The sequence below is a fragment of the Ambystoma mexicanum genome, chromosome 3q (genome assembly GCF_040938575.1).
Source record: "Ambystoma mexicanum isolate Mex_15411 chromosome 3q, UKY_AmexF1_1, whole genome shotgun sequence".
In the NCBI taxonomy this organism is placed as follows: domain Eukaryota; kingdom Metazoa; phylum Chordata; class Amphibia; order Caudata; family Ambystomatidae; genus Ambystoma; species Ambystoma mexicanum.
Genome location: NC_090926.1, coordinates 645,500,434 through 645,520,320, shown reverse-complemented (window position 1 = coordinate 645,520,320; position 19,887 = coordinate 645,500,434). Strand labels below are relative to the sequence as shown.

The following is a 19,887-nucleotide window of genomic DNA, read 5'->3' as shown; positions in this document are numbered from 1 at the left end:
GAAGCAACAACCCGTTTATGCCAAAAAAAATAAAAAAACAGAACCAGATGCATTTACCCAGATTCTACAAAATATTTGCAAGCATACTGCTGAAGCGATAATAAAAACCAGTCAACTTTTATTACAACAATGAGGTGACAAACTCCATATCTGAATCAATGATAGCCATGCAATCCTCTAGTAACTCAAACAAACCCAGTAACTGAGCTCATGGATGTGAATACTATTCTCACTGTATATCCAAAAACCATTTAAAGGGTTCAGGGGCCCAGGTCCAAGACTGGTCTACCTCATTCCTAAATAAATGTCATTAACTGGTCTGGATGGCAGACCCACACTATGTTCATTAGGGTTACCCAAGGGTTAATCCTATCTCAGATGATAAACACTATTTACATGGAGCAGCAGGGAGATCTGGCAGCTGGCGTGGGTATGTGTATTTTTCTTTTTCTTTTTAAATCGCAACCATCAAGATTGAACACTTTTGTTAGTGCTCCTTTTTCATCACTGTTCTCAGTGGGACAACCTTCTGACCGCCCATCTTTAAACCCATACGTTTTGCTTTGTTAGAAACCATCCAATTCACAAGGAAATATCAGTGATCCTAACTGCTTCGCCACACAGGGGCTTACCTCGCAATACATGGGGCACATCTTTGTGTTCTTCCCCACAGACTTTGGCTGTGCATCCGCTACACACTGCACACATTAAGAGTGCAAGTCAAGAAAAGTAACTGTCAATATGGCACCTAAATGTTTTATTAAATTCACCAAATATGACTAGGCCAGGTTTTGTAAAACATCGGTGCGTCATGTTTTTTTTGCTAAAAGCTGTATATTCGATTAACAGAATTTGGTGGCCTAGCCTGATTGACTCTTTCACTGACTGTTGTATGCAAGTCAGATGCAAACCATTTTTATACTGTGTTTTACTTTGTATATTGCTTTGTACATTACAAACAATAGAAGAACACGCCTGTTAAAAAGAAAACAGAAGTAAGCTCTCACCAACAAACTTTTCAATCGCCATCTCTCGAGGTACTAGATCGGCATACACTTCTCCTAGGTTGCAGATCAACGTTCTTGCTTCTTGGCTCTCAGCAAAGGTTTCCAGAATGCTCCCCTGGGCAATGACATCAGGTTCATTAGATGCCCCTTCTTCAGCTCCATTGCATGGCATCTCTTCTAGAGCCATCTCTACGACCCCGATTAGGCTTCACTGAAAGTATAGGCAAGATTCTCTGTTAGGGGCAGGTTATAGAAAAATAAAAATGTAATTTCCTTATTGCATTTCAAGCTATGTGCCTTACATAGTAATTTGTGCAAATGTCACATGAAAACAATGAATGTCCATTAATCTGTTATCAAAAAGAGGAGAAAGATATTCACCACAACTAATTGAAAAAGAAAAAAAAACATCCCGCCCATGGAGTACACGGATCAGAGAACAGAATGCAACCATATACAAATTTATTCTTTAAAAAGGAAAACAAGTCAGTGCCGCCCTGAAGTGCGACAAGGTCAGTACTCTGACCTTGCCAAGAGGGGATGGGAAGCCCTCTCATCCGGCCTACCATGGAGGAATCCAGAGCCAGTCCTGCCCCAGAGGACGACAGTGGCAGTGGTGAGAGCCTGGAATCCTGTCCCCTCCCCATGTGCTAGTTTATGTGCAGTAGCCATTTGCATCACCCCATGCTTAGGAATTCAAATTCTGGCAGAGATTTTCCTTTTCTTTCCAGAAGCAACGGAGACACAGAATAAGATTACCCGGAAAAGAAGAAATCTTCAGCACCCCACGCAAAAGTGTTTTCAAGCCCAGCCAGAGAGGGATAGTGTGTGGGGAGGGAATAAGTAGAGCTGTGCACTGCTGCAAACTCTAGAAGGGTCCATGTAGGAACAAAAGTCCATATAGGAATGAAAGTCATTAGGTAAACACCTCACTTCCATGGGGAGCCAACTTTGGACCACAGCACAGTTTGGGGATTAAAGTGTAATTTATCAGGTATCAAGGTTACTTCATTCAGTTAAGTGATTTTTTGTTTGATATAAACTGAGATTGGGATATTTGTTGAAGGTTTTTGGCCATTCCCTTTTGTTTACAGTGTATCATTGGTAAAGAAGATCATACCTTTAGAGATTTGAATTTGGAATAACTGGGTAGGTAAGAGATGCATCACTTTGTATAGATGGAAATTCAGATGGTGAAGTAGTGGTGTGTAATGAGTGCACATGATAGACACCAACTCACTGATAACCAATGATTTCTTGTGAATCCAGGTCAGAGCTTGGTCTCCTAAATGAATACTGAATATGCGTTTTTAACACTGGGCTTTGACTGCATGCTTATTTCGGTACTCCTAAGGTAGCAGGAATTCACACATGGAGGACTTAGACGAAATAATCTGAGGAGTGGTATGCTTTGAGATATAAATGTATTAAGTCTCTAATCAGTATATATGTTCCTTTTCTTTCTCCTTTTCCCATCCCACCATTTATTTGTTCTTTCTTGTCCTTATCTTCTGCATTCTTCAATTCAAATTTGACTTTTAATTGTTCGGACTGAACCATTTCAAATGTTAATGAATTGGTTTGGTAACTATGACTTTTTCATTGTCAATTGTTGGTGATCATGAATTGTGTTTTACTGTCTAAATCTGAGAAACACTCAGTGAAACACTCACTGAGCCTGGAGACACTTATTGTGTAGTGAATACTACTTCCAAGAGATTCCAAAAGTTCAGAACGTAAACAAAATTTCTCAAAAAATACACCAGTTCTTGGAATTTCTGAAGTGTAACAATCGTCTTATTAATGTATAAATCTAACAGCTCTGAAGAAGACCTTGAAAAGTGAAAGCACGCAGTGGCTGTGGCACAAAATCATAACTTCATCTAATAAATTAGAAACCTATAGTTAGTTATTCACTTATTACTAGAATTGGGTGGAGCGCAATTTGGTTATGGCACTACATCTGGTTTAAGGAGGGCTGGTGCTTTGTAGATGAAAAATGGGAGGGATAGCAATAGGGCCTGAAAGATTCAATAAAATCCCTTGAACCATCTCTGGGAATTAGTATTTCTTGAGCCATCTGTGACACATGGGGTCATCGAGGGGATTCTGAAGGAACAGATTTAGAGGTCACCCACTGCCATCCATAATGTTACAGGTATTGAGACCGACAAACACGGGCCGAGTCGCCACAAGAGTAACTGCGGGAGCAACCTGGTGGGATTCATACAGGTACAAGTAAGTCCCCATGCACATGGAGAGAACAAAGGAAACATATGGAAAAGGAGTCCAATATCTGGGTTTCCCCACAGGATTTCCCTTGAAGTGGGACAGGAGTTGACAGACTATCAAGGAAAAGTAAAGGCCATCCTGTTGAACCATGGGAATACCTCTCATATTGTTAGACCTTACCTAACAAATGGGACAGAATATTCTGATCCCAGAGGTGGAGACACTGGAACCCACTGAAAGAGTCAAAGCAGACTTTGACAAAATGACAGAGACGCACGATGGAGAGGTCAAGTTCAGAGGGCTACTAGGACCCGCCTCAGTTGAATTTGCATAAGCCCAGAGAACGGATCCGCTTCTGAAAGAGGCTTGAGAGCAGAACTCTGAAAACTCTACTTTTCATACACAAGAGGGGACTGTTACATCAAGTCGACTTTTACCCAAGAGATGGTCCACACTACCACCAACTATGAGTGCTGAAACAATAACAGAAGTCTGTATTAGAATTGGCACATTATAATCGCGAGACATCTCGGATTGAAGGAGACACAGAAGACCTTTCTCAGCTGGTTCTACTGGCCAGGGGTATATACTGCGATCAAACAGTTTTGTGGCTGTTGTCCAATCTGCCAAAGAGCCTCTCCAGATGAGGCACTCAATCACCACTACAGAATTGTGCGGCATCAATGCAGAATTGTGCCAACTACAGAGGTCTCCTTCAGGATCAGCATTGACATAACCCCCCAAAAAAAAAAAAAAGAAATTGATACATCCTGGTATCCGTCGATTATGGACTAGATATACTGAGACATTCCCTTTGCAAAGCCACACCACCAAAGCCATCCTGAAGGCCCCAATACCTTTCTTTACGCTAGTGGGTTTTCCAGCCGAAATCCTCGCAAAGCAGGCAAGTAGTTTTACGTCTAACAAATGGGTGGCGTGAAGGCAGTGATAAACATCAAAACCCTCGGGACTTCGATCTACCAAACCCAGACTGGCTGTCTAGTGAAGCGATTGAATCAAACTTTGAAACACATCCTTATGAAACTGGTCACCGTAAAAAGGCGGAATTGGCATGGCCTAGTGCAGAAAATACTGCAGTCATTCACAGGGTTCTTACCATTCGAGCTAGTATACAGCAGTAACCCCTGTGATTATGCAAGAAGAATAAGAGGGACCTGACAGCAGACTAGGGACCATCCCGTGGTGATCAGAAAACTTGAATGTATATGGAGAACATACACCAACTGGTGAGAACCCATCTGCAAGAAGCCCAGAAAAGACAAGAAAAAGCATACAACAAAAAAGCCAGGATACACACTTTTCAAGTAAGAGGCAAGGTAATGCTCTTACTACCACGTAGGATAAGCTACTGTCGAGGTGGCACACACCCTATGTCATCACGGAATTGGTCTCCTTTCTGACTTACAAGGTCCAGAAGGCTGGCCAGTAGAAACCATGCCAGTTACACAATATTAATGAGCTAAAAAGATGGAAGAAAAACAGCAACTCTACGCTTCTACTGTTATACACTAACAAAACAAGGGATGCACCTTTGCCAATCGAAGCCCATGGGCCAACCATGTTGTTGGGGTTGTCAACGACTGAACATCAGGATTTAGCCCAATTGATTGGAAGGTTTCCCAATGTGTTCTCCCCAGGGACAGGATGTGTGTAGGGAGTAGTCCATAAAATAAAAAAAGCTCCTGGAAGTTGAGTAGTACGCCTCATGCCTTACAAACTACCTGAAGCTAGGAAACAAGTAATGAAGACAGGAAACAAGTACCTAGGGAGGAGCTGAAAAAGATGCTGTACCTGGGTACCATTGAGAAGTCGCACACCGAATGGCCCTCGGCGGTAGTCCTGGTCCCAAAGCCTCATAACACCTGGTGGTTTTGCATGGACTTCCAGCACCTCAATAAAATATCCCGGTCAATGCTTATCCTATGCCAAGAACAGAAGAGTTGGTGGAGACATTAGGCAAGGCAAGGTTCATTTCCACTCTAGACTGAACAAAAGGTTGCTGGCAGGTACCTTTGGACTACAAAAGAAAGCCAAGCCCAAAACATTTTTGTACTCCTGAAGAACTGTTTCAGTTCATCCTTTAGTCGTTTGGCTCCCTATGGCTACTTCACGGGGGCCGAACTCAACAATCTTGTGATCCACAGCTCTACCTGGAAAGAGCATCTTGTGCCTCAGACAGCTGTCTGCGACCAACAAAGCTCACCTAACCGCCAATCCAGCAATGTGTCACCTAGTCCAGACCACGTAAAATACCTAGGGTTCCAACTTGAAAAACGAAGAGTTCTACCTCAAAAGATCAAAGTGTTAATAGACAAGAAGCCTTGCAGGCCCATTAACAAAAAAAAGGAAAGATCTTCCCAAAACCTAGTTGAATACCATTGCTGGTTAATAAAAAACTTTTTGGAAAAGGCTAGCCACTTGATAAATTGCGAGACCAGTAAGCAAGGAAAAGAAGAGAGACCAGGCTGGAGCCTTGAAGGATATTCAAGCATTCCAAGAATTGTATGAACCTGTAGTGTAAACATAGGCAAGTGTCTATGATAAAGAGTCAAAGGGGTGGGGGTCAGATACCATCAGTCATTCCTTTCTTTGGTCTATTTCCCAAACATGTTTTGGTTGTTTTTTGCATTTTTAGAAGCCAGGGAAAGGAATTAGGATGGATTAGGATTTCAGAACAGAGGACTTTGGGTCTCATTAAGAGTTGGGCGTTATGCGGTTAAAGTGGCGGTAACAGAATAACCACCACTTACCACACCGACGAATTAGGTGGTGGGCACTAATTCCATAGGCGAAATTACCATCAGCATTTGGAGGAATTAGATATGGTGCTAATTCCGTCAGCAGAAATACTGCCAAGATGCAAAATGGTATTTCCGCTGTATTGCAAGTTGAAATACTGCCAAAAATATCACCACAAATGGGTGGCAATTCCGCCAAAAACACAGTGCAGTTACCTCCAACCAAAAGGTGGGGGTAAATACATACAGGTGATGAAAATCAAGTCTCAGGTGCACCCAATACACTTTGAATGAGTGCATAAGGCTGACACCTGACCCAAACTCACTTTCCAAGACCATGTCCATGCAGCACCTCCAGCTCTACATTGAGGTGCAGAGGCAGTAACAGCACCACAGAGCACATAGAGCGGAGGAGGAGGAGGAGGAGGAGATTCCATGCAAGTCCATTCCCCGTGTCAGGCCCTCATGCAGGGTATTAACTGATGTACAGCCGATAACCCTGTACCAGCTAAATAGAGAGACCACTACAGAGCTACTCTCCCTGAACCACGACATCCAACTGCCTTACTCCTGCTGCTTAAGCTTGTGTCAATGCTTCATTTTCTTGCAAATGGTACCTACCGGTACACAGTGGACATGCTGCATGGCATGTCTCCGCCCACATTTTCGGTTGTGCTTGGCCAGGTGCTGAAGGCACTCCTGCGCCATGCATCCCAGCACATCTTCCTGCTCACCTCCCAGCACAGAAATATGCCGCAAAGGCACATTTATATGCAGCAGCCCACCTGCCCAACGTAATTGCTACCCATGTGGCGTTCGTTGTGCCCCTCCCCCCCCAAGGCATCCGAAGTGGCATACCTCAACAGGAAGCATCATTACTCAATAAATGTCTAGGTCATCTGCAAAGCTGACCTCACACACAGCTGCACCCGCTTTCCTGGTTCCACCGACAACACTATGGTCCTGTGGAACAAACTGCCTGCATAAATGGAAAGCCACAGAGGTCAATGGACATGAATACCAGGTGAGTACAAGTACCATTAAAAATGTTTTATCTTGCAGCTCAAATAAAATGCTATGTGAAAGGGGTGGGGGGAATTACCACTTCTGATCAATGCATTCTCTGTCAAGGCCCTGTATATGCAGGATCCTGCCCTCTCACCATGCACATGATAGCCAGCAAACCACAGGAGTAGGCCTTGCAGGACAATTCAGTAGCATGACAGCAATGCATATCGCCCCAACAAGTATGTAATACACAAACAGAGGACTACAGGAATCATAGGGAACACATACCTACAAAGCCAAAAGCCACAGTAAAACACTACACAATTGCAATGCAACTCTGCCAGACAGTGATGGCATGAAATCTGCAAACCATGTAAGTGAAGCCATAACAGAAGGAACGCACAAAATGCACAAGAACAACCGATCAGCCATCAGGGCACATGCATGATACCAATGCACAACATGCCTTTTGAAAATCTGATCAGAGGCCATCTATCTCACAATTAGTGTGTGAGCTGTGTGCACAGAGTATCTGAAAGTGACAATGCATATGTACTCCTCTAGGTCATAATATTGCTTTCAATTACTGGGATGTAAAACCATGCTGTACAACATTGCACCAATAATGCTTCAAGAGAGTGCCCATCAACATGATATGTAACATTTCACACATCCTCAATGCACTGTGGCTGACATCTGTGAACTTTGCACTTGCAGGTGACTCTGGTTACCCCCAGCTCCCATGACTGATGACACTGGTGCGCAATCCACGTATGCCACAGGAGATGGCTTACAATGAGGCACACGTCAGGACCAGGCTGAGCATAGAGCGGATCTTTGGCTTGCTGAAGGGATGTTTCCAGTGTCTCCAGACTGGAGGGGCCCTGATGTACAGGCAAGGGAAGGTTGGCCAAATATTTGCAGTATGTGCCATGCTGCACAACATCTGCCTTGGGTGAAATCTCTCCCCTGATGAGGACATGCCTCCCCCAGCGGACATGATGGACTGTCTGCAGATGAAGCACTGCCACACAGTGATCGTGAGGAAGGCAGGGACGGATGTCTGGTTTGGCAAGAACTGACAATTGTTTATAAACATTACTTTTCAGTTATATGTGATTTTCCCTATTGTTTAACCCCAAGATATTTGTTTACCGATCCACAAACAGCTGTAGAGAAAATATCTAGTTATCGTTTTCACCGCACCTATTGTCTACCTGCATTCACGATCTATGGTATCCGAAGTGCCACTACTAGTGCTTACTTTAATGCGTTTGTGTTTCTAAAATGTTTGTAAGGTTGTTTCTTCTCCTTTACACCACCCAACAGGCATACTCCCAACAGCAGACATACAAATACCTCTTTACAGGGGGATGCCTCTCAAACCCCTTTTCCCTCTTCTATCCCTGTAGCCTCTCAGTCCCTTCAGTTTATACTTTTTTTTAACCAAACTGTAAGTAGGTATGTTAGACGTGCCGACGGCTGCTCCCGCACCTTGAGGCCTTCGTCCAGGACCCACCACCCCGAGGGCACCTTGCAGCGGCAGAAGAAGGGTGCGTTATTGGGGAGATCAGGCGGCACGGGTCTTCGGGAGCTGCATAGCCTGAGCTTGGACGGCGGTGCAGGCGTGTGCTGGCAGTCCGTGGACGGGTGCACCAGCCCGCGGAAGGAGGCGTTCGTGAGGAGGAGCGGATATCCCCGGAGGGGGGGCCCGACTGTCTGAGGTGGAGGGCCGTGGCAGCGACCAGAGGACGTCGGAGGTGACAGGCTGCCTGGCGTCGGAGCCGCCCTGTCGAAGCGGGTGTTGCGGAAGTCACCGGCGGATCGGCTGCGCAGCGGCGACCTGAGTCATCGGAGGGGGCCGCCGGGCCTGCGCCAGAGGAGGTGAGGAGTGGACAACACGCCGAAGCGGGTGCTGCGGGGGCCGCCGGCGGATCGGCGGGGACCTGAGAAGTCGGAGGGGGCCGCCGGGCCTGTGCCAGAGGAGGTGAGGAGTGGACAAGTCTCCATGGGGGGCGAGGACTGGAGGTGACACCCCCGGCCGATCTGTGTGGTGGAGGCCCTGACCCTGAGCGAGTGTTGGGGGACCCCGGGGAGGCTGCTTGGTTACCGAGGCTATGCGCTGAGCACAGCTTGCAATGAACTCACTGGACTCGAAGTGTTTGCGGTTAAATCACCTCAACCCAAGTCTATATGCCTAATTCGTAGGTGTCTGGCAACAATAACCATACACAGCCAAAGTACCCACAGTTAATCACTCCACTGAAGCACAGTATTGATTTGGTCAAAGACGTACCTCACTGGTAGTGCATGGTATTGCTTGCCCACTGCACCGGGAGGGATGGACTCGTCTGCCGCTATGGTTGAGATCCTGTAATTGGCCCGGGTTTATTTCTGTATCAGGATTAAAGATCAATCTTCACAAGGTAGGCAAAACCTCATTGTTTCAAGACTACGCATAAATGCCGGATCACCAAGCAGATCAATAAAGGCAGATCCAACAGACAAGTCAAAAACTGCTCGGCCAACAGATAAAACAGAAAGTGCAGGGCCCTTAGGCGAGTCAATATCTACTGCGCCACAAGACAAGTAAAGGACTGCCAGACTTTAAGAAGAGTCAAAAACTGCAGTGCCACGCGAGGGGTTAATAAGTTTAAATTCTAACGAGAGACCCCAATGCCCTCCAGACCCAGGGGCAGGGCGCCACGCTCCGGACAGAGAGTGAGAGACCCACTGAGCACCCTTCCCTCCTTGTGGTCAGCAGCAATGGAAGTCAGAGGCGACGGTGGAGAAGACAACGGGCACCACAATGTGCTTACGGTGCCCGGAGAGGCCGAGGACCGGGAGCCTCTGACGAGGGGGGACCTTAAGGGGGAGATGCAGGCCCTAGGAGAGACTCTGGCTAAAACCTTCCAGGATCAGTTCCAGTTGCTGAGAGCTGACTTAAACATGGCCCTTGGGGAGCTGAAACAGGAGGTAGCTCAGCTAGGAGAAAGAACTGACATACTGGAAAGGGGCCTGCAGGAAGTGGAAAGAGATGGCACGGCCAATGGTGAAACTATCGATCGCCTGGACCTAGCGACCCGTAATCTAGAAACCCAATTGGAGGACTTGTAAAATAGGTCGAGACAGGTCAATATCAGAGTGAAACTCCTTCCAGAGTCGGTAACGGATAGGGAGTTGAAGGGAGAAGTTCAGAGAATTTTTATGGACTTGCTGGGAGGAGAAGACCCAGAGGCAATCGAGCTGGACAGGGTGCAAAGAGTAGGCCGGCACCTCCGCGGCCCTGGTGCTAGGCCTCGCGATGTTTTGGCAGCGTTCGCACAGTACGCCCAAAAGGAGGCGGTCCTACGGGCTGCAAGGCTTCGCGAACCGGTGCAATATAAGTGTCAGGAGATCGCTCCGTTTCAAGATTTGGCAAACAGCACGTTGGTGAAGAGAAGGGCAATGCGCCCTGTTAGAAATGTTAAGTAGAAGTGGTCCTTTCCATTTGGGATGGTGTTTGAATGGGAGGGTGTCCACAGAAGGGCCACTACAGTGCAGGAGGCGGCTAATATCCACCTGGATTTTGAGAACGGGGGGGGGGCGGAACTGGGGGAGCCCGGTCTGCTCAGGGAGATGGGGCCAGACCGTGGGCATGGTCGACGGTGGGTGACAACGCAAGGAAGAAAACAGTTCTGAAGCGTTTACAGGAGGGGAGAGAGAAGACTGCTCAGGGAGGGGAGGAGGGAGGGACCCCGGCCCGGGGGTGATCCTGGTGACACGAATTGGATGGAGTGTTAAAAGGGGGTGGTGGGACGTAGGCTATCAGTGGAATCGGGGAGGGGGCGGAGATGCACTTCTTGGATCACGCAAAGACTAGAGAGTACGGGGAAAAGTGGGGGGGATTGCGGTACACCCTCCAAGTTGGGGTTGGGAGGGCAGAGGAACGGGCAGGGGAGGGGTGCCCGGTGGGGGATAGGGGAGGGGAGGGGTAGTGGAGGGCGGGTGGTCACAGCATGCAACGTGGAACTGTTGCCCCGAGAGCCCAGCAAATAGAGAGCTGGCGTGTGTGTAGGAGCGGGGTAGGCATTTGGGCCCCGTTTTAGATAGAACGAGGGAAATTTCAACGGAGTGCTTTATTGATACCCCGGAACACTGGCTGGTAATGGCGCGATGTGTCCAGTCGATACCTTCAAGTGGCAAACACATAACGTGAGGGGGCTTAACTCCCCCCTCAAGCGTACAAAGCTGGAGCAATTTGTTAGGTCCCACAAGCCGGACGTGCTGGCCCGGCAGGAGACCCATCTGAGGAAACGGGATCAAGCCTGGTTGCGGCTTAAGGTTTATCCCCTGATATACTTCGCGTCTGGTCCCACGAAGAGGGGGGGGGCGTGGATCTTGCCTTTGGTAGGGGTATTGCATTTCAGCTCCAGGAGGTTCTCAGGGATAGCAATGGGAGGTACGTGGTGGTAAGGGGGACCATAATGGGTTCCTGCTATACCATTGGGTCTATATACACGCCGAATGTGGGCCAAGACCAGTTTTTACGGGACTTCTTGAACACCATCGAGATTTTCGTCAGGGTCCAAGTGGTACTGATGGGGTACTTTAATCTGGCCTGGGATAGGGTTAGGGACCGTTCCAGAGGTGAGGAGGGGGGGAGGCGCAGTGGCCTCCTCCCAGCTGTGGGAGAGATGGACAGGGTCTGGTCTCCGCGATGTTTGGCGGTCTTTGCGGGGGAGCGAGGAGGGCTTCACATTCCTTTCGGATGTTCATAGGACACAATCCCGAATCGACTATATCTGGGTATCCGCCAGCCTATTGGGAGCAGTAAAGGCTGTGGAGGTGGGCCCCCTGGGAGTGGCCGATCACAGGGTTGTAGAAATGGACCTGAGGCTGGGGAGGCGTAAGCCAGGGGTGTGGGGTTGGAAATTCCCGGGGGAGCTTTTGAGGGACCCCGTGATACGTAGCGAGCTGGAAGATAAGATTTGGGGATTCTTTGGGAGGAATACAGCCATGGACACGAGTTTGGGCATTAGGCAGGACGCCTTTAAGGCTACGTTGAGAGGGGACCTCATCGCCTTAAAGGCGGAGAGGAATAAACGGCTGAGAGGTTTGGAGGCCCAGCTTGAGCGGGAGGTGGAGGCAGCTAGAGCCCAATTGCGGGAAACCCCCACGAGGAAGGTCTTTAGGGCGTATAGGCTGGCAGAGGGCCAACTGGGGATTTTGAGAAATAAGAAGGCGGACAAAGCCATGCTTAAGGTGAGGCAAACCTTTTACGCCAAAGCCAACAAAGCGGGCTCTCTTCTAGCCCGTCTCTTGAGGGGGCAAAGAGAACGGAGGGTAATTACTGCACTCAAAGACCAAGGTGGTAGACGAATGACCCGGGCTGAAGAGAGATTTGTGGAATTCTACTAGGCTCTGTATTCCTCTCAGGGTCCACCCACTCATTCACAGGGAGGGTTTCTGGAGATCCTACCCCTTCCGCAGGTATCTAGGGAAGTGGCAGAGGAGTTGGGCCGTCCTATCACGGAGGACGAGGTAAGAGCAATCATCGTTGCTCTTCCCCGGAATAAGGCTCCTGGACCTGATGGCTACCCCGCCTCCTTTTATAAAACATTCTCCCATCTTTTGATCCCACATCTGACACAGCTATTTAATTCGTTTTGCGTTGAGGGTGGAATTACCCAGACAATGGAGGAGGCTAAGATCACCCTTATTCATAAGGCTGGGAGGGATCCGGAGGACTGTACCGCTTATCGCCCTATTGCCCTTATTAACACAGAGGCAAAAATCTTCACAAAGATTCTGGCAAGGCGGCTAGAAAAGCATCTCCCCTCTCTGATCCACCAAGATCAGTCAGGTTTTGTAGTGGGACGGCAAACAGCTGACAATATTAGGAGGGTGGCCCACCTAGTCGAGAAGTCCCGTAACACGGACACCCCGGCGATCCTCTTGCCGCTTTACGCCGAGAAGGCGTTCGACCGGGTGGAGTGGTCATTTCTATTTCAGGTAATGGGGAAGATGGGCTCAGTGAGGGTTTTATGAACCTGGTAGCCGCCAACTATAGAAATCCCACATCACGCATATTGATCAACGGGGAGGTGTCAGACCTTTTAGGCTCCAGAGGGGGACGAAACAGGGGTGTCCCCTCTCCCCTTTACTCTATGCCATTTCTTTAGAACCCCTCCTGTTGGCAATTCGTCAGTCGGCAGAAATCAAGGGGATCCCATTCGGTGGGGGGGCAACATAAAGTAGTGGCCTTCTCCGATGACATGCTGCTTACACTAACCAGTCCGAGGGAATCCCTCCCAGCATGCATAGCATTATTAACATCTTTTGGCGAAGTATTGGGCCTGCGGATTAACTTCCAGATATCGGAACTGATGAATCTTTCCCTGGCGGGGAGCGGGGGGGTTTGGAGGGGGGGGGAGGCGAGTGAGGTCAGGGAAATATCCCCATTCAAGTGGAGCCCCTCTGGACTGCGGTACCTGGAAGTAAGGATCACCCCCTCATTGGCTGGTTGGTATGGAGCGAACTATGAGCCGATTCTTTTAGCAATTCAGAAAGATTTACGGAGGTGGTGTGCCCTCCCTATCTCATGGCTGGGTAGGGGGGCGGTCCTCAGGTTGGTGATTCTACCCCGGGTGCTCTACCTTTTCCAGGCCATCCCGCTGAGGGTCCCGGAAACCTTCTTCAAGAGGCTGGATAGGTTGACTAGGGGCTTTGTCAGGGGGTGGGTGGGAGATTGCGAGTTTCCAGGCAGCTGCTCACAGCCTCTAGAGAGAAGAGGGGGGGGGGGGCCTGGCCTTCCCAGATTTTCGCCACCATCATGACGCGGCACAGCTCAGGATAATCAAAGAATGGTTTTCGAAAGATTACCTGAAACATTGGGTGAGGATGGACAGGGCGGTGGCTCGGCATCATTTGGGGGAGGTTCTCTGGCTCCCACGACGGCTGCAACCTTCACACACCTATTTGAGCAACATCACGAGACGCGTAGCTGATAGCTGGGATCGGTCCACAGTGAGATGGGGGGACTACGACTTTTCCTTCGCCGTTTACCCCTATCTTCCAGAACCGGGACTTCACTCCAGGGATGGAGAGGGGAGCTTTTTTGGATTGGGAAGAGGGGGGATGTAGGACCTTGATGGACATGTTCATTGGGGAGAGAGTGAAAATATAAGAGGAATGTAAAAAATAATTCGGTTTGGGGGAAAGGGAGCGGCATCGGTTTTTTCAAATCAGGCACTGGGTGATGTCTCTGGCCATAAGGCGAGCGGCGACTAGGGGTCTAACCCACTTTGAAAGGTTTTTAACAACCCATGAGGGCACAAAGGGGCTTATCTCAGACTTTTACAAACAATTAGAGAGAGGTAGTCCGTGTACTAGTTGGGCCTACATGGCTGATTGGGAGAGGCATTCAGGGGTTCGAATGGAGCAGGCTGATTGGGAGTGACTGTGGGCGCGGATCCCCAAACTTGCGAAGGCAATCCAGGTTCGGGAGGTTTGGTACAAATGCATGGTGGGGTGGCATTATACTCCCGCCCGACTTCATGCAATGAACCCTGCCGTCTCGGGGGGAGTGCTGGAGGGGGTGCGGAGAGAGAGGCAGGCACGGCCTCACATATCTGGTGGGACTGCCCCGTCATTCAACCCTTTTGGGACGAACTTAAGCGGGCTACATCTAAGGCTTTGGGAGGGGGCGCCCTTCGGAACCCACGAGAGATCATGCTGGGGAGGAGTGGGCTGAGGGACGGAGGGGGGGTGGAAGCGGCTGGATGCGGCCGCAGCAAAGCATCAGTGATATTCACCTTGGAGGCCATGATCCCTCATCGCGCAAAGGTGGAAGGGGCCTGTGATCCCGACGGAGCAGGACTGGCTAAGGAAAATGTGGGATATTGTGTCGGAGTGGGCCTCTTATGCCGCGGATAACAAACTGGAGTCTTTCTACGCAGACTGGGGGGGGAGACCCTGGAATACTTAAAAGGAGACTTCCGAGAAGAATGGTGCCTGCAGAGACTTAAACTTCTGGACATATACGGTTAGGAGTGTGGCTGGGGTAGGCGGGCTCAAATTGGGGCCCTTGGGTGCTGTGCCACAGGGGGGGCGAGGGGGAGGTGTGGGGTATTAGTTGTATGTTGAGGTTGCTGATAGTGTTGACTTGTTAATGTAATAATGAATAAAAAGAAGTTTAAAAAAAAAAATCCAATGTGCAAATTTTCATTTTTTTACGTGCACTTCTTTATTCATACCCCATTCAATGTTTTTCACCCTCATTTTCCAATAATTTGTATTTATTTTTACACCTTCCTTAATTCTCTCCATTTCGTTCTGCAAATTAATCACTGGTTACCTACTTTTCAGCCACTTCTCACTTTTGTATATAGCCATAGGAAGTGTTGTGGGAAGTGTGCAGCCGTACCGGCCTGCTTATTTCTCTTTGTGCGACGGAAAACAGAGGTTGCAAGGATTCACTGCTGCTCAACGCTCAATTGGTGCCTGTGCCATTAAGAGGCTGGACTACAAATACACCTTGACAGCGGGAAGCGTTCTGCGGAGTGTTGTGGGAAGTGTTCCGCCATGTTCAGCAGTGGATGTGTCTTCCATCACTCAACTTTAATACCACACGTCAACTTTCACTCAATGTCTAGCACGGTGAGCTACTACGATATACATCTACATCCAATTGAAAGGTTTCAGCAATTTAAATCCCAACTACTCAAGTTAACGGTTTCCACAATCCAATACTTATCATAACAACTGCTTGGATAGAACTGTTTGAATTGTTACTGATTAGTTCAACTGGGTATGTGATGATCACTGGCTGAAAGCCCTTGTGCCCACTCTTTTTTTTAGCTAACTTCCAGAGTTCACAGTTCTCCTAGTACTCCCGGGTGCCTGCAGGCGATCTTGCCTTTGAGCCTGTGATTGCAGTATTAACATTTCAGCTTTCAAATTAAACATTTTCTATTTGACATAGAATCATCAGTGGCTTGAGTGAATACAGCCCTTTAAGCTCTATGTTCACATGCTTAACTGTTTCACCTTATAACATATTGAGTCAGAGGAGTCCACACAAATGCAAGGTGCAAGTCACTTGTTATTTGTCAGACTCACCGCAATATAAAAAGTACAATTTATGCAGCACAATTTTAAAGGAGGACTTAAAAGCCCCGGAAATAGACCATTACTCAACTATACTATCCAGTAATGATATCACTCCACCTATTGCTCCGGGAGCTTTAAGTTATGAACATGTCTTTGTTACTAATACACAGTCATCTGCTAAAAATTCTGGACAATTGTGCATGTTACCTTGTATTATACTTCCAATCAAGGACCTATCATGCATACAGTTCACCTCTTCTCAATTGGTAAAACACCACGCCAATTTCTAATTTAGAATATACTGTTTCAACATCCACCATGAAACGCCATGTAGACAGTCTTGCACAAAAAGCTAGACCTAGATCACGGAGCCTAAACGTCTTCACAACAATATTCAAAGTGCAATACAAACGCAAACAAATCTCAAACAAGTTCCATCCTGTCAAATAATTGTCAGACCAACCCAATTCAAACACTTGACCTTATAGAGGACGATCTCTCTCAGGGCCATAATAATGATGCAAGATCCCACTGTGAGTTCAATTCATCGGCAAGTTCTCATTCTATCCAAGCTCTGCGATCTATAGTGGCTGCATCAACACGCATACCACCGATAAACACATTGAACAAAAACTATAAGTGCAAATATTAAAAGAGGTCAAGATCCTACTCTTTCAGCCCTGAATTTCGTCTTAAATTCTCTGGTCAACGAGTTAATCCTTAAAGGATGAGGTCCATACATACGCTGAGATTGTCATGGTACTGACCAAAGAAGTCGGTCATTGCGAGTCCAGCGTAATAGCCATGAATAGTGTGGCTCAGACACAATTAAAAGAGCTTGTGTCACATTTAGACCAGAATGACAAAAATCACATGACTTCCTCTTACAACCTTAATAAGGACTTTATTCAGTTGAAAAAGCATAATGATGTCATGTGGTCCGACATCGAAATGATATCTACTTTCCATTCTCAGGGAGCCACACAAAGTGTCCCGTCACCAATCAACTCGACAGAGCCTTATGGTCTTGACGACACTCCTCTCTCAGCTTCAACTCTAGAGGAATATATGCGACTTGCGCAGATTGTCAAAGATCATGAACCCCTTACAACACCTGACATAGGTTACCCAGTTCTTTGCCACAACCCAAAAGAAAGCACCTAACACAAAGTGTCGGGATAATACCAGTGAGAAGGTTGTTGTTCCACCAAAAATAGATCCACAGACTGAAGTGCAAAACCAGTCAAATAATGTCTCTGCAAAATAAAAAAGCAAAAAGGCTGCAAAAAATCCTCTTCATACAAAGCTTATGGAAACAAATCTCTCTGACCACTCCTCTAGTGGTTTCCAAAGCAGAAAGCAAAACAAAGCAAGTAAAAAACGTTTTCAAAGCCCTAGACAAGGTGGCAAAAATAAGTGGTAAAAAAATGAAAATGCCAAAAGTATGTCTCGAAGCCCTAGCAAAAGACATTACACAAGCCCTGCTATCAGTAATTTTTACTCCCTCAATTGACAATACACCATCTTCATTGACAGTACCAATAGAAACTCCTCCTGGGTCTCAAACAGACGAACCAGCAAGGGTTAACACTTCTCCAATCAACGTCTTGAAACTAGTGCCTATTTTTGGAAAGAATATCCAAAACAAGCCTCTAAATGTCACTCCCAAAGTAATCACAGAGAAAAGTTCCACTTCACATTTAACTGAATCGACATCCATATCAGAGATACCGCCACCAACTTTTTCTTCTGTTACCGACAAAGTGTCGGTTTTCAATCACACTTTCTCCAATAAACCCTTTGCAGCACCAAAAGCGTGGCTTCAATTGATCAAAAAAAAAAGTTCAACATGAGTTGAATAGAAGCAACATTCTGTCATACACAAAAGGAATACCCGATCTTTACCTCTTCATCTGAAGACATAGACCGTCTTTCTTTCCCTTATGACAAAACAACTCATGTTGCCAAACTTATTTTGAAATCCTCTGAAGGTGCTCAGTCCCTACTTTCCTGTGCCACAGACTTTAATAACATTGGGGTTGCTATTTCTGCCCAAAAACCAAAGTGAACACATACCGTTCAGCAAGGAACAACACGGAATAATGTCCATATTGCCAAGTCAACGAATTCACCAAATCAACAGCCATCAGAACTTGCAGCAATTCGCTCACAAGCAACAAGTAAAGTTCATGCAGAGAAGGATAATTCCCAATTATTGTCTCTGTTGCCAGATATCGTAATCCAAGTATTTCAGCGTTTAACCGCATCCGATAACCATCTGTAGAATGATGCCACTCTTAACAAAGTTAGCTGGAATTCTCGTGGTCCTTTACCATTTCAACACAAGATGAATTCCAAGATCCTCTTAAAAAAATTTGATGTAATTTTGTTGCAAGAAACCTGGCTCACTTCCCCACTCTGTTTAGATGCTTTTACTGTACTTCATCAACATGCAACCTGCCAGAAGAAAGGACGTCCTTCCGGTGGTCTTTTGACAGTAGTTCGCAATTCTACATTCAAGACGTTCAATGTATAAGCAATGATACAAAGGGAATCCTAGGGTCTAATCGTAATCTCAAATGGGAAGCACTATTGTTGTTGATAAAGGTTTATTGGAATCCAGTTGTCAGCGATCTACAAGTGTTTCTTGAAGAGTTATCTAACATCCTCACTGATTGTAATACATCCTGATGATTTCATATTAATTGGTGGCGATTTTAATGCCACGTGTATATCCGAGGCTAGACGCTTCTCTCAATCAGTGATTAGTACCATTAATGGTGAATTATGGGAACAGCTATTTCTGTTCTGGAATATTACTATCTTGAATGGTAATGTTAACTCTGACTATCCACCTGCAGTAAGTTGGACAAATGGCAAAAGTTAATCTATGATGGACTATATCATAGTCTCTTCTGACTTATTCCAAACATGTCAAAAATGTAAAGTTGTCCCACTTACTCAACGTGCCCACAACTCAACTTCAGGTTTCCTTCTGTATAGAAAACTATGAAACCATAAACAAGTATGATTAGAAGGTCCAGACAAACATACAAGGAACTTGCATTCTGACCTTTCAAAATAGGGCGTAGATGCTAAATACAAAATTGCAACATCTAATCTTTTTTTTTTATTTATTTTTTATTTGTAACATTTAGTTTAGTTTAAACTTTTGTCATAAATATTTCTTGTCATTTCATTTACAACAACTTCCTTAACATTTCACTACATCGACTCTAAGACTGTCAATGTTTTTTTTATATCACAGTAAGCACATGGTCTGTTAAAGTATAAGATAATTATTTCATTTCATTTCATTTCCTGATTGCTCCAAAATATTGTCCAGGAAGTTTATTACTGAGCATGTCAGATGCACCGAGCCTCCGCCTAAAATCCTGAGCCACCATTCGTCCATGTTTCTACCTACTGGAGTGAATTGACTCACGTGGGTTGACCTTTGGCTCTTTAATGCAGTACATTCTGTAATTAGATGTTTAAGTGATTCTATATTGGCCATACAGAATCTACATACATTGTCATTAGATGTTTCCATACGATGTACCACTAGCATCTACTTCGTTTTCTAAGCATTTAAGCGCAATCTTAGAAACCCACTGCGATGATAGCGAGAGGGGAATTTTTGCAGATATTGTGGCATGTTGTCTATTCATTACAAGTCCAAGTTCCAAAGCAGTTGGTAGTTTGTTGTATTTGGACAAGTTTTGAATCCAAAACCATAGTTTTATTTTCTTTATTACGTTTTGAGGCTGACCTAACAGCATTGCCAT

The 19,887-nt window shown here is 46.4% G+C and overlaps 1 protein-coding gene across 4 annotated transcripts in view; it reads right to left on the bottom strand.

Annotated features, from left to right (window-relative positions):
- Positions 1-19,887, bottom strand: part of TBCD (tubulin folding cofactor D) — a 2,839,019-nt gene that overhangs the window by 2,761,325 nt on the left and 57,807 nt on the right. For all 4 annotated transcript variants that reach the window (XM_069654539.1, XM_069654542.1, XM_069654540.1 and 1 more), the window contains exon 3: positions 1,008-1,218. In XM_069654539.1, the coding sequence (XP_069510640.1) occupies positions 1,008-1,194 (187 nt within the window). In that variant the 5' untranslated portion in view covers positions 1,195-1,218. The remainder of the gene's footprint in view (positions 1-1,007; positions 1,219-19,887) is intronic.